General features: G+C 42.1%; 1 protein-coding gene across 3 annotated transcripts in view; it reads left to right on the top strand.

The window, feature by feature from the left end:
* The window catches only part of LOC121625006 (rho GTPase-activating protein 23-like), a 65,062-nt gene that overhangs the window by 33,661 nt on the left and 16,321 nt on the right, over positions 1 to 15,080 (top strand). For all 3 annotated transcript variants that reach the window (XM_041963011.1, XM_041963010.1, XM_041963009.1), the window contains exons 2-4: positions 11,795 to 11,986; positions 13,933 to 13,963; positions 14,260 to 14,352. In XM_041963011.1, the coding sequence (XP_041818945.1) occupies positions 11,795 to 11,986; positions 13,933 to 13,963; positions 14,260 to 14,352 (316 nt within the window). The remainder of the gene's footprint in view (positions 1 to 11,794; positions 11,987 to 13,932; positions 13,964 to 14,259; positions 14,353 to 15,080) is intronic.

Below are 15,080 nucleotides of genomic sequence, written 5' to 3'. Positions count from 1 at the left end.
AGAGGAGCAAGAGAGTTTTTTTTCACAACCAGTAATCATTTCCACAATCAAATTACAATTATATCTAACTACAGTTATAGTTTCTAATTGTAATTATAATTGTATAATCAAAATTAGGTTATACATAGTCAAATCTCTAATATTCGTTGAGTCCCCAGACATCGTAAATATGCAGGTGTTTCTGCTCATGTCGGTTGGTTCAAAGGCAGCCACAGACTCAGCAGTTTAACTCTTCACTGGAAGTCGTGCACCTAAGTCATCAGAGGGCATAGAAAAGATCCAAAACATGTAGGGGTTTACTACTGATTTGACTGCTCCATGATATTAAACTGAATTTATAGCAAGTCATGATGTTCGACTGCTGATTTTATTCACTTGTGTAAGAAAAGAGTGTTGATACCGAGTCTATACACTCACAAACGAGTGGCAGCAAACTAACATGCAAGGCACTAACCATGCAGAGCAGGTCCTGCTTCAGTGTCCAGGTCTTTGAAACTTTTAGATGTAAAATGTGCAGTTGCCATTCTTGTGTCCATTCAGTCAGTTAATACATCTCTCTTTGTTTATCTCAGCTGATTTTTTCACACTTCACTGTAGCTGTAGTGATGCAGCGATCATCTCTTTCTCTCTGTGTTCCTCTCTCTCATCTTATTTGCTGTCTGCTTGAGTCCATCCTCCCTCTCTCTCTCTCCCTGTCTTTTCCTTTCAGACTGAGATGGTGCCTGACAGCTCTTTATTTTCCTTGCTCTGCTTGCTCGCTCCTCATTCTCCTTAAACTTCTGTACTGACTTGACCCCAACTGCACAACATTTGTAAGTTTAAACTTCCTTCACTGAAGTGGGCGAGTTTCATTTAGAAAAGGAGGCATAGGATTACCAGAGCAGAGAAATGCATACATCTTTGTGAGTTTAAGGCTGGAAGATATCAACATGAGATTGTGAATGTATTTCCTTTTTTAGCCCACAGAGTAGTGAGCAGTTTTCAGCCTAATCATTGCATGATTGTCTGTCTTTTCTCAGGGTGTGTGTGATTCACGACGTCTGTAAACTGTGGTAGGCCAGACTGTGGCATGATTTTGTTGGGGAAAGGTGTCTCACAGTTGGGCATACAGTCAACAAGCACCTTTTTGTGACTTTGGATGCTTCTGAAACTGAACATGATGCAAAGACAGACCTGTGTTGAATATATGCTGTACATTCTGCAAGGAAGAACGGATTCATTGTAGGGCTATAACTAATGATTACTTTCACTGTCAACCAATCTGTCAAATATTTTCTCAAGTAGTTGATTAGTTGTTTGGTCACATAAGCCCCAGATGACATCCTCAAACATCTGTCCACAACCCAAAGATATTCAGTTTACTGTCATAGATGACTAAAGAAACTAAATACAAAATATTCACATTTCTTTCTTAAAAAATGACGAATCGATTGTCAAAACAGTTGCTGAGTAATTTAATAGTTGAAAACGTTGCCACTCTAGTGATTTGATACCTTTATTTGATTGAATGTGTTGTTGTAGCTACTCTGTATTTGTATACCGTGACGTGAAGTGAATCATGAACTGAATAGAGAGTCAGACAGCCAGAGAGAAGCCTTTCTCCTCACAGCCATCATGTGGTGGATCGTCCTCATACCAGCCGCGCTCGCCTTGAGCTCCAGTGCAGTCCTAACAGAGCCGAGGCATAAAGAATCAGGGCAGAACAGATGCATATTCTCCTCTGACTCACACGTCACATTATGTTATTTTTGTTCGGGCTTGACTCCTCCATGATTATGAGTCTTCACAGTCAGGGAAACACTGTCAGAAGTGCACAGATTGACCACAGTCCTTTTCCCAAACCAACGCTGCTCAAATGGCACGCACGGTACTGCCAGAATAATGTTTGCTTGTTTGATTTCAGGCAGCATAACTTTGGCTACGTAGGTTTTGTTTTACCGTTGAAATGTAGGAAAAGGAAGGAAAGGTTAAGAATAGGTAGAGGTAAAAGAGAGAGAAGGTGTAAGGAGAGAAATGGAGAAAATAAAGTACTGGAGAGGATAAATAAGAGAAAAGGAAGTGAAGCAAAGGGCCAGAGGAGGACGGGAGACAAGCGATGCAGAGGCTGCTGGATGATGTTTGCATGGACGTCAGCCTCTTTTAGCATCTCTTCATCCCACTTCTCCCTCTTTATCTTCATTCTCCCTTTCTCTCGCTGTCTGTCGGTTGAGCTGCTCTCAGGTGTCAATGAAAAGAGGACTGAGGGGCTGACAGCGCTGCTAGAGCTGTTGTGGAGGGGTGGAAGAGGGTGGACACGTGCACACACACACACACACACACACACAGAGACACACACACACACGGTCTGCTGTTCACATGTAGAGCTATTCAAGAGGCACAAACATTTATGCTAGTTGACAGTTTGGTTGTAATGTTTTACTCTCTCAGACACACACACTTTTTTCTCTTTTTACCAGATATACACACAAATGCACAGAGAAGCTTGTTCACATTTTTTCTCTAATACTCACTGTACATGCATGTGACTGCTACTAACAATTACTGGCACTACTGATCAAGTGATCAGTTCAGCATTTTGTTAAATACATTTAGTTGCTTTGTTTCTTAGAGTGAGATGAGGAGATCAACATCAATCTCAGGTCTGTGTGTTAAGTACAGAGCTCATTCCTCGACATGATTATTCTATCTTAGCATAAAAGCTGTGCCAGAAATCGCTCTCTTGTTCGTGCACTCATTTACTCTTCCTAATAGACACCCAGGACTTTACTGTATAGTGATCAGTAAAATGAAGTTTTGACACAATTTTCACATCTATTAAATCATAAGCAATGAAATTGTGAGCAAAAACTAGTTTTTAAGAGCACTAAATAGTGGATGAGAATTGGGGTAGTCAAAGAAAATGGTGTAGGATAAATGCAGTGAACAAGGTAACAAATCGGGACTGTTTTGAACACACCTTAACACTGGACGCAGGTGGAAACAGCCAGCCTGGCTCTATCCAAAGTTAAAAGATATGCTGACGCTTGTAGATGTCACTAATTAAAGCATAGTATCTTGTTTGTTTAATCCATTATTTAGGGAGTGTTATGCTAAGCTAGGCTAATCATGGCTTGTCTGCAGAATTTAATGCACAGCCATGTGATTGAATCTTCATATGTCACTACAGGGAAGACAGACATTTCCCAGAATGCTGCATTTTTACTTTGATGCGTTAATTATTGATCATCCACAACATGTCAGAAATTAGATTTGACTTGAATTATTCATGGACCTACAAAATGCAGTTCATTATCCAAAGGATAACATGTTTAAGAGAGAACACAACTTAAAAATTGGCCCTGAATGTAAAATGACATTTTACATGAGATTAAACAATAGAATCTTAAAAGAAAAACTGAAAATGCATAAAATGATAAATAGCAAAATCAGTGCACTTAAATACAATAAAAACAGATAAATATCTCCTGTAAAATTTCATTAATAAGCCTCACACCATAAACCTGACCTGACCTCTTGTTTTTTTCACCCTCATAAAATAGAAGCCTATTCCACAGCACGGCTCCAGTGCAACAAAACAGCCTCGGGCTACATTATTTACTTCAGGCTCTATACTTGAATGCACACTGGCCCCGCTATTGTAGTCATGTTGTGTGTGCACAGAAAAATGATGAAAAATGCTCGTCCTAAGTTCCCAGAGCCCAAGATGACATCTTCAGATTACTTGTTGTGTCCAAACAAAGATATTAAACAGAGGAAAGCAGCAAATCCTCCCACATTTCAGAGGCTGGAATAACAGAATGTTGCTTAATCTTTTATTGTTGTTGATTAGTGTTCTGTCGGTCTGCTAATCGATTAACCAAATAATCGTTTTAACACACATAGTTCACAACATGCCCTGAAGACCAACGCCATCATCATGTGAGTGTTAACGGAGGAGACAGAGAGACCAACGCTCAGAGAGAGAGAGAGAGAGAGTCACATTGCTTTCTGCTCTATGGGCTGGTTTTGTAGCAAAGGGATGGTAGGAATGTGACTGAGAGAGAGAGTGAGAGAGAGTGCAGGGATGTCAGCAAATAGACCCAAGGGAGAGAGAGAGAATGAAAAGAGAAAGAGAGAGGCATGGCAGGGTTGAGAGGAGGAGGGAGGACTATACTTAGACGGCAATAAAGATAGCCAGCCAAAGCCAATGCTGCACTATGGTGCCAGCATGAAGGGGGACACACTGGATCTCTAAGAAGCAGCGTGGGATTGTATCCAGTTCTAAAATCTGGTCTGACATCAAACTGCCTCCTCAGCTCAGCTGGTCCAGGAGCGGGATTCAACTGGTCTGGGATGGAGCCGATTCTGAAATCCAAATCACACAGCAGCTAATAACCACTGCTTCAGTGAGATGAGTGTATTTTTTCTGACATGAGGACAATTCTACTTTGAAAGCTTTAAAGAGGACTTGTTCAAAACAGCTAACGCTGCCACTGTAGGTACCCCGGGACCGAGGCTGTTTCACATTCAGAATGCAAGGATGCCATTAAAGCCTGAGAATTCCTCATCTACACCTGTGGACTGGACTAAATGAAAGGTGAACGAAGGCAACAAGAGGTCAAGATTTGCTCAATGGCTGTTTGGATCCAAGAAACTTGCCTTAAATTTCAAAGACAAGGACCAAGTTAGAAACAGATAAAAAATGAGAACTAGCTCAAGAGAACATGGTAGAAAACTTGAGAAAATATGACAAATGTAGTCTAATCAAAATGTGGATGCTCTCCATGGCTTCAGACAGGATCGTCATGGCTTGACCATCTGTCTTCAAGACACATGAAACACAGTGTGATGAGTTCCCCTGAAGAAGAGACACATGAATGATGGCACTCAAGCTAAATCCAAGGAGGATCCAACAATTACAAATTCACACGACTTGTGTTGTGCATCCATAGTGCTGATTGACAGCTCAGTAGTAGACTTGCTGTGTAGGAGTGTGTTTTCCACTGTTTTAGCCTCAGTTGTCACTTCTGGCCGTGATGCATCAAGCAGAGATCGTGCGGAGGTGACCGCATATCTCGGCCGTGGGGTCCGAAGCCTTGTGACCCCTGGTGTGTGTTGGTGTGCGTTCGCTGTGCAGACGGTACATGTGCTCACGAATGTGGAGATGCTATGCTGAGGGTGTCGGGTGTCGCACCGGCTCCGTCAGGCCACGAGTGGCGATTTCAGTGTTCTGTCGGTGTGGACTGTAGCGACGCCGAACCTCGCTGTATCTGGCTGGCAGTTTTAAGGGGTGTTTCACCTCGCGCCTCACCCCGGCTGACTCCCATCGCATCACCAAGGAGACGGGGCTCCCGGCGGCTCATACAGCGCCACCGCTTATCCTGGGTAAGAGTGGAAGCACTAGTTTACTGCTGGAACTAGGGCTGCCATTATTCAGTGCTATTAGATTTTATTACTCTCTGGCCATGGGTCAGTATTTTGCTAGCTACATTTTCTGGTCAGGATTGAAAAGAACCTGTAACGTGCTTTAGATCGTCACTGGACTCTAACTCTTGGACTGGGCTTCAAGGCAGTCTGATGATCACACCTCTATATGTGTGATGTTCTTATAAAAGCATTATCAAACAAGTAGATGATAAGACAGCTTAAATAATTGATATTGAAGCCAAATTTCCCCGGCTGGGGATAAATAAAGTTTTATCTTATTTTATCTTATCTCATGTTGTTGCTGTATTGGATCACCAAACCGTCAGCTTAGCGGGATGGCTGGTCCTGATGTCCTCTTCTTAACTTTTATTAAATGTTGCTTTGAATACATTTTTTGAGGGCCTTGTGCATTATCTACACAATATTTTTGTTTTTCTCTTTCGATTCGGTAATAATCTTAATAATCTTAATCTTAATAATGTTAAATTGTCGATTGTTGCCATATTTCACAACCTGTGTGAGGTAAAAGGTGGTGTTGAAGGAAGTGCCAGGAACCAGGGGTTCACCTGGCTGCACCAACTGTTACTAGTGGACGAGTGTTCTGTGCCTGTATGGGTCAGTGTCTCCAATATATCATCGTCACAAGTTAGCTGTGATGCTGTGAGTTGGCCCAAAGTCTGCATCAATACACTGGATAAATGGAGCCCTTGTTGTGCTTGACGTTCATTATAGTTTCTGATACCTCGCATCTGTCGGGTCAAGCTGTTATTGGGCTGATATTGTGTTATCTGATCCCAACATTAGACCTTTATATCCATTATAATGATTGGCTGTACCTCATCACTGACTGGTTTGGTTCTGAGATTGTCTTATAGTCTTCATTGCGTGGTCTAGAGAAGTTGTTATGGCTAATGTGTAAGTAACAGTTGACTTTTAACAAATCTGAAGTCCTGTTTGTGGCGACCTGAAGATTCCAATGTTCACTCTCCTTTTATCTCTTATTGTCTCCGCCAGCTCCTGAAAAAGTATCGGGCTCTTTAGCAGTGAAATGCTCCTCTCTGCTCACCAGCGAGTTGTTAGCTTTGTCTGCTGTTTGGTGATGGCAGGTATTGTGTAGTGAGGTTTGACAGAGCTGTTCCTCTGTGAACAGCTGCCTGCTGCTGCTGGAAAAGAGCTCGATGACTTTGGTCAGACTCAAACGGTGAAGTTGTGGCCTGCAAAACAAAAACAATAAGCTGATGGAGCGTAAAGGAACTGCACAGTTTGTAACACTGCGTATGTAACCATGAGCTGCTCCTTTCACATTACACACAGTCATTTGGCCCATTGTTGATATGAAAATATTGATTCTTGTTGAATTATGTGGGAATATACATGTACTAAGGTTTTATTTCTGACAGGTGGAATGAAAACCAGAGCTTATAACCTGACTGAAAAAAATCTAGAATCCAGCTTCTGGACCAGCGTCAGAATTTGTCTGTGCTCCGTCCTTGTACATAGCAGAAAAAGCAGCTCTAAAAACAGCCGTGGCTGTCCTCGTATTGAAGGGTCTTCATCTCCTGTCTGATCTGATGACTGTGGACAGGTGTATTTCCTCTGGGATCTTCTTTGGCCATCTTGCTTTAACCTTTCCTGTCTTCTCTTATCAGTGCAAGGACACTATTATTGACCACCCCTGCCCTTTTCCACCATGTTGGTATCCCGGTTTGATCACAGGGGGCCAAGCTGATGTCACTGCTGTCGACTTTAGGGGGTGACTTTAACCTGTGTCAGGATAGAGGCTGCACAGTGGAGTAGAACAGACTGGCTATTACCAGCCTCTCATTATCTACGGTTTGGAGGAAGATTCAGCACGTGGCATTTGATTCATACGAGTGTGTGTGTGTGTGCGCGTGTGTGTGTGTGTGTGTGTGTGTGTCTCATGCCTCTGTCTGCCTCTCTGTGCCTCCTTTAGGTGTTATGTAATGTAGCACTGAGGGGGCCTGTTGACTAGGGGAAGGGAGATGAGGCTGATGCCCTTACTACGCACAGAAATTCATGTAGCTTTATATAAACTCTTGTGTGTGTGTGTGTGTGGGTGTGTGGGTGTGTGTGGTTGTGCGTTTACATCATCTGCTCAAGTATGCATCAAGCATCATACCTTTTCCAACACACACTGCTTGTATGTTTGCATGCCTGGCAGAGTGACTGCTTTAGTAATCCAGCTTCTAGTACACACTGTGTGTGAGTATGTGTGTTATTACACAGCGTGTCTGTCAGTTTATATTATGGGATCTGTGTACGCAGGGTGGATGTGACTGTGTCTTTTTGCATTGTGTCGCTCTTTCTCTCTCAGTTCATCTCATTCTGCTGCGGTCTGAATGTCAGATGAGCTGAATCATTTGGGTACCAAAAAGCAAAGGCCTGCAATGCTAAACCCAAGTGAGCCAAAGGAAATGATTAGTGCAGCAGACAGAAGAGCAAGTAAATTGATTGAGTGGCCCATGTTAATGATGAGCTATACTTGAGTCAGCACAATAAGCCCTTGTTGTCCTGAAAGAGCTGCAGAATCAGGCTGAGAGTTCAGGATTAGGTAAGGACTGTTATGTAGGGTAGAAGGGTCAGGTCAAATGCATTAAACAATATTAGGCTTAAATTATATTTTAATATATAAGTTACTTTTATGAATGAATTACATTAAGAAAGAAAATAGCCTTTAATAAAGTAAGAGATTATTGGTTTACTACTACTTGAAACATTTAGTGAAGCATTCTGGCTGGGACAGTGACAGCAGTAAAACTGGAAAAAACTTTATCTAAACTCCTTGTTTTAGAGGAGATAGAGATGCTAAGATACAGTATTAATTCCAAAGCGATTTGTGTTTATGTGCAATATCCTACATAATACATCAGCTCAGTGCACATGTGCCCAGGTGAAACCAGCTCTGCTGAGAGATGCTTGACAGCTGAGTACCTCCTTGTTAAATAAATATAGGCTGTGGCACAGTATCAACATGTCTTTAATGGCTTGTTCTTGTTTTTATGTAAGATCTATAAAAAGAGGGAGGCCTGCAAACGAGTCAGAAATGAAGAAAACATCTCAAAACATCTCCCACAGCTTGCCTGGAATACGTTTCTTTCCCCAATGAGGCCGAGACAGGAGCAGTTCAGCAAATTACACACACAGTGTGTAAATGTGTACAAACTCATATGTTGAGTTGAACTGTACTCCAATGATCCATTACATTGTAAGACAGGTTTTGTTTCATGTACATGCTAGTTTTGCTTTTAGTTTTAATTGTAATTTGCTTGAAATCATTCATTTGAACAACAGTTTTATAAAATGATCATATATTTATGATACACGATTCCAGTGGAACTAAACAATGTTAAATATCAGCCTAATCTGAATCCACTGTAACTGATATGAGCTCAGGCAAACCACAGCCTCCAGTGTCCTTTGAAAAATGAAACTACGAACTTTCTACAGCCACCATGAAGGAAACCTAAAGATAGATTTGAACCTTGCTCTGTGATTGCGTCTTAAATGGTTACATTTCTTTTCATTTTCAGTCAAAGGAGAAAGGTTTGGGGAGGGTAGATTTAAGTGTCACTTCACTTTAAAGTTGAATTCCCTGAACCCCTTTGTTCTTTGGGGCCCACCTTTCTTTCTGAACGTATGAGAATAACTGTGGGTTTCAACTCTCCAACTTGTACAAATAATTTTTTATTTCTGATCTGTCAATTAAGGTGATATTTTTGTGTTTGAGGACTCTTGGAAAAATAGCCTTTTTGGGCTAAAGGAGATCCTCATAAAAAATCAAATCAAAATCCCTCACATACTTACACGCTGCAGACACTGGCAGCCTAGCATGCTTAAAAACACCCATATTCACCATTACACAGTGTACATACACTTCATTTTCATCCCAACCAAAGTCACACTTACAGCTTACCCTGCTGAGTGACTGCTGCTACATTCAGATTCAGTCATAGTTTTGTTATGTGCTGTCCATGTTGTGTTTGTCTCAACACAAATTGCTCAGCGTTTAAAATCTTTTCTTCTGTCAATTATTTTAAAAGGAAAAGTTACAAAAAACAACACATTAAATTTAAGGCACTCAGATGAGGATAAGCTCAGCATTAAATCAGTAAAACTATAGAATGAAGTTAATGTACACAGACTTGCATTCAGAACACAGAGCTGCGTCACCGAGAGAGCTGGCAAAAAGAAACCCTGTTCAATAAAACACACTCTGGCATGTTGGCATTTCACACTCTGAGTGGGTGGGCGAGTAAGGTGAGTGTGTGTGAGAGAGATGGGGAGAGAGAGGAAGGCATGGAACAGCATCTCACCTCTCATGTTTACATTCGCTCATGTGTGAAATGTCACCTGCAGAGATGTCGCATTAGGAGGAATCTAACACCACAATGTACCCAGCTATCGCACACACGCCGAGATGAGGACTTCATGCTCCGTGGCTCTCCAGCACACCCACAGACACACATTCAACCAAATGTCAGTGGGCAGAAATCCTCCGAGGTCATTTCATTCTGTTTGTGAAGATAAAATATGTTATGTAATTCTATCAGAGTGGGCCCTTAAAAAAGTTGCAAAAGTCAGGCTGAAGTGTAAACCTGTAATGCAGGTTTGTATTCAGCTACAAACTGACCATCAGAATCGTCCATTCACTGATATTAAGGCAAAATGTGGTTAGAAAGCAAGCCTACTCCAAACTCATTGGTTTCCTCCTGTGGCAGGCGTGTGTCTCTTCCCTTCTCTCCTTGGAACTATTCTTAGAGGCAAAGGTTTCCCCAAAACACTCCTCTGAAGGGATCGGCCATCCACTTCCTGTCTCAAGAAACAGACTTCCTGTTGTTTTCAGAACTGGCAGAGTCGAGTGTGATTTTCTGTTCTCCAGCTCTCTGTGTCAGTGTGTGTGCTGGTCAATACTGTAGAGTAGATACTGTTTTCATTCTCTCCCAGGTGGTTGTATGATCCACCCAACAACATATTTGCATGCATTTTTTCTCAGTACTGACTTTCTGGTTTGAAGTATTTACCATCTTTAAAAATGTGCTGAATATTTTAAAATTCATGACACCGAAAATGACTTTTAATGTGATAGTGAGGAATCTGAAGTGAGGCATGAAATTCGCAGCTGAAGAGCCACATTTTGTTCTCAGGAGTTGGTGGAGACCAAACCAGAGCTAAAGGAGGAGTGAACGATGGACTCCTCACAATGTCAAATGAATGATCGTGTTGCTCTTCATCTGCAGGATGAGTAGATGGACAGTGGATAGTAAAGTGTTTAGATGTCATCCATAGCAACTGTTGAGTTTTTCTGCTCCCTAGCAGCCAATCATGGACTAATGCATCGTAAAATGTCAGCCTATTTCAAATATTCAGTGTTTTGTGCCTTTGAAACACAGTATACTGTAACTGTCACGTCTCAATAGAAATTATAATAAATAATAATCAGTATTGGCACAATTTAGAATAAGCATGGAAAAAACCATATATCCATAATCATGTCCAAATACTGCATTGGCCTAGTCCATCTACCTAACAGGACATTAGAACAGGGTTAGCCGATCGGCTATCAGCTGTCTCATTCATGCACCATAAGTGATTCACAGATCAGCTGACTCCATCCTCCTCCTTATGTGTTGAAGCTTTTATTGTTGTTGACTTTAACAAGCGTTTGTTTGTTTAATCGCCCAAAGCTATCAAGATAAATATTGTTACATACATAAATATGGTTTCCAGGCATGTTGGAGCTACAGTATGAGCCATTATAAAGGCTGAGCATCATGTGGATTAACATCAACTGAATTACGCTCAGTGTTAGAGAACTCGGTGTGTGTTTGTGTCTGGCTTACTCTTCACCTCCTTCAGCCTATAGAAATATCATTGGATGTTTTTAGTCCCAGTCTTTGGGAAGCTGCCTTTGTCTATTGTTCTTCTGATTTTCCAGGTCTGTGTTTATGAGCCCTAATAATTTCCTGTTGTTCCATGACTGTTATTTATAGACTGCATATATTTTTAACTCTGCCATTGTTATCTGGAGGTAATAAATGTGATTATAGGTGAGGTTGTTAGTGAAAATAGAGCTCTCTGCTCTTTAGAGAAAGGAAGTCTCTGAGAAATTCCGGGCATTGGTGGAATTCTGGCGGATCTGGGCAGAGTCCTCTGTGAATGGATCACATATTTCCACATCCACCCACTCATACATCCTCTTTATGTATTCAATGATAGATGAATACACAGTACACACAAAAGTTCAGTGGAGGTTCTTCAAATGCTGATACTTGCAGTGTAAAAGTTTTGTCAGTGTTCATTTCCTACCAAGAGGAAAAGGAAAGCTAATTGTTATTGATCAATCGATCTATCCTCCTCTTCTCAATAGGCTAAAGGGCGGAAAGATGGCATGGTGTCGTCCAATGAGAACAGGCGCCGGCCGCTGTCGTCGGGTGAGGTGGAGGGCATGTCATGGCAAGGCCCGCGGACCATTTTCCTGGAGAAGAACTCACAGGGATTCGGCTTCACTCTGCGCCACTTCATCGTCTATCCACCAGAATCCTCCCTCCACAGCCTCAAGGTTAGCAGACTTTGGTCTGGACACAAAGAAATGAATTTATTTGGCTCAAGCAGCCAGTAGAGAGAGTGAAAGTCCAAAAATTAAATCAGTATTTGGGAATACATGTCATGCCATCAAAAGTAGAGGGATAATGAGGTCTTACTGAAAATTGTCTTGGACGTGGGCTTTTAAGAGGAAATGTCGAATTCTGACAATCAAAGCACTGGCCCTTCACTTGCAGAGTGTAGTGAATGGGACAACACAAGCAACATGGGCCTATGCATGGCGATGTCTGTTCATCCACTTTGGTCCAAAGTGAAATATGTTGGCAAGTATTGGATGAACTGCCATGAAATTTGTACAGACAGTCATGTCCCCCAGAGGATGTTTCCTAATCACACTGGTGATCTTTTGAGTTTTTATCTGGCACCATGAGCAGGTCACACTTTTCATTGATCCAGTAAGATATCTCCACATCTGCCAGATGGATTGCAACAAATTTAGCATCACCATCAGGTCAACATTTTCATTTGGTTTATGAGCGGATACGTACTTGCAAAACTAATGACATTCACACCCGCCTCAGCTGCAGTTTGTGTTCAGTACAAGCAAATGTTAACAAGCTAAACTTATAAACACATAATATATACAAAAACATTTTGATATGTTCATTGTGAACACAGTCTGTACTGTGCTGTATATTTTCTAAAAATAATTTGTCTCCGTTCAATAGTTTTTCCTCCAGAGAGCACTGATAAGTTTAATATCTATATACTGCCTGAAACATATCTTTGGCAGTTCTTGTTAGTGATTATGTTGCTAATGACATACCTATAATATAGCTGCAATAAGCTAATCAGCCAAAATGTTTGTCAGGCAGATTTATCAGTCCAGCTTTATTTTCATGGAAATACTGGCGATTCATTGGATATATGTCCAGAGACCACTGTCATATTTCTACTTCTTCAGTACTTCAGAAAAGCTGCACAGTGACTGCTTCCTTTGTCTCTACGACGTGTCCAGTGTGTGCAACATGCTTCGACTGAAATGCATCAGATTTTATATTGCACATTAAGGTTTTATCCATTAACAACACATTTCACTTATTTCACAAATATGTGTGTCAAAGCATGCAAACATGATGAAAAAAGGCCATGGTACCGTGTATAATTTTGTTCATTACAGGCAGGAATTGATGTTGTGGTCATGGTAAAACATGTAGACACCCTGGGCCAGACATGACCGATTGTACAGAAAACACATGGTCTTCTATTGGATGTTCTGTGGACTAATGTCATATATGATGTCAAGAGCTTATCTCTAACCGCTCCTCGCTAACGGGCTAAACCTAATGCTGTGCCATGATGGATGAATTTTATCTGTCTGTCTGTGGCCTGTGTGGACGCCACATTTGGAAAAATAATTCTGTGCTGCTATGCCAAAAAGCTGCAAGGAGAATCGAGGTCTTCTTGATCTTCTGATTATTTTTCTAAGGTGATACAGACCCTACAGACACACACAGACACTTATTAGATACTGCAGTGCCGTAGACAGTATGGAAATGTCCTTCTGGCGTGGAGAGTGGTTGGTGTTGTGTTGAAGCAGACCTCAGTCTGCGTGGAGCCTTTTGTGTGTCCAGGTCAGGAATGAGCTAACTCAGCGAAGCATCAAAGCCTCCAGATAGACCCAGCTAGCAGGCCTGCCAGTCAGGCAGACAGACAGACAGACAGACAGTGAGACAGGCAGTCAAACTGACAGGGAGTCAGTATGTCAGTCAGTGAGACAATCAGACAATCGGTCAAATTGTAAATCGGCCAGCTGGGCAGCTGAGCAACAGCCCAAACTGCCCCGTCAGCTGTAGTCAGTCAGACCTGGGTCGGAGTGGAGCTTTGGGTTGAATGTGAGCCAAGCAGCGCCCCCTTGTGGTCCTCCTCTCCTCTAACACCTACTCTGTGGTTCTTCCACAGGATGAAGAGAATGGAAATGCAACTGGAAAAGGTGAGTGTGTCCTGTTTCTGCTGCCTTTAGCAGCCACACAGTCTTTGCTAATGTTCAGGCACCTGGCTCTGACGAATCAGTGTTACACTTCGGGCTCATTAGGATCTGTTGTGTTCTGTTTTATAATGCACAAATGCTCAGGATGTGTGTGTCAGGGGGGCGGACTTTTGTTTCCATGTGTAGGTGGAGCTGATTCAACTTTGTGGGTTTTGCTGATATTTTCAGTGCTGGAAATGTTTGCTGGATTTGGATTCGTTCAGTATGTGTGTACACTTTGTGTCTGTGTGTTCGAGCAGGTTGTCAGCGGTCTCGTTTGGAGCCAATGGACACCATCTTTGTTAAGAGTGTCAAAGAAAATGGCCCCGCCCAACAAGCTGGACTGTGTACAGGTAGAAGACACACACACACACACACACACAAATGACATGCAATGGACGTAAGATGCAGCAGCACTTGGGTTCACACTCTCTCATCAGTGTCAGCTGACTTTAGTACAGCGAGTGCTCACAGCCATAAACTTAACAAGCAACAGCTAAATCTAGCTAGATCTTGCAAGCTACATAATCTTCTTACTTAACTTGGTGCCCCTGAAAATCTTTGTTGACCCCCACTGTAACTTCTCACCTTGCTGTCAGATGCACAGGTGGGCTCCAGGCCCCTGAGACATCACTGTTGGGTTGCAGGTAGTTATCAGGGCACCTTCGTATGAAATCAGAAATGGTGTATTGTTAGGCTGTGACAGTTATTGTCGTGCAGTAGTGTCATAGTCTGAGGAAGGCAGTGCCATCACAGTATTTGAAGTTTGTGGTGGTGGATGAGGGGCTGCTACAGTCATTTGTGTGGAGAAGAAGGGGCTGAGGACACACTTGTGGGGTGGCTCCGGTGTTGGTGATGACATTTGTTGATGACGGTTATGCTGCAGTAGGTGTAGTGGATTGAAAATACAGACATTAAAACAGCATTCAAATGTTTTAGAATTTCTTTGGCACACAAGAATGAAGAAGCTATGGCTTCATTGTGCCACGCTGCTTCTAAAGCCAAACCCTTGAATGCACCACATGATATTTCATCCTTCTTCTGAATATGTGTGTGTGTGTGTGTGTGTGCGTGCGTCTCT

The sequence above is a fragment of the Chelmon rostratus genome, chromosome 21 (assembly GCF_017976325.1).
Source record: "Chelmon rostratus isolate fCheRos1 chromosome 21, fCheRos1.pri, whole genome shotgun sequence".
Taxonomy (NCBI): domain Eukaryota; kingdom Metazoa; phylum Chordata; class Actinopteri; order Chaetodontiformes; family Chaetodontidae; genus Chelmon; species Chelmon rostratus.
Note: the sequence above shows the minus strand (reverse complement) of the source record. Positions and strands in the feature narration are given on the sequence as shown.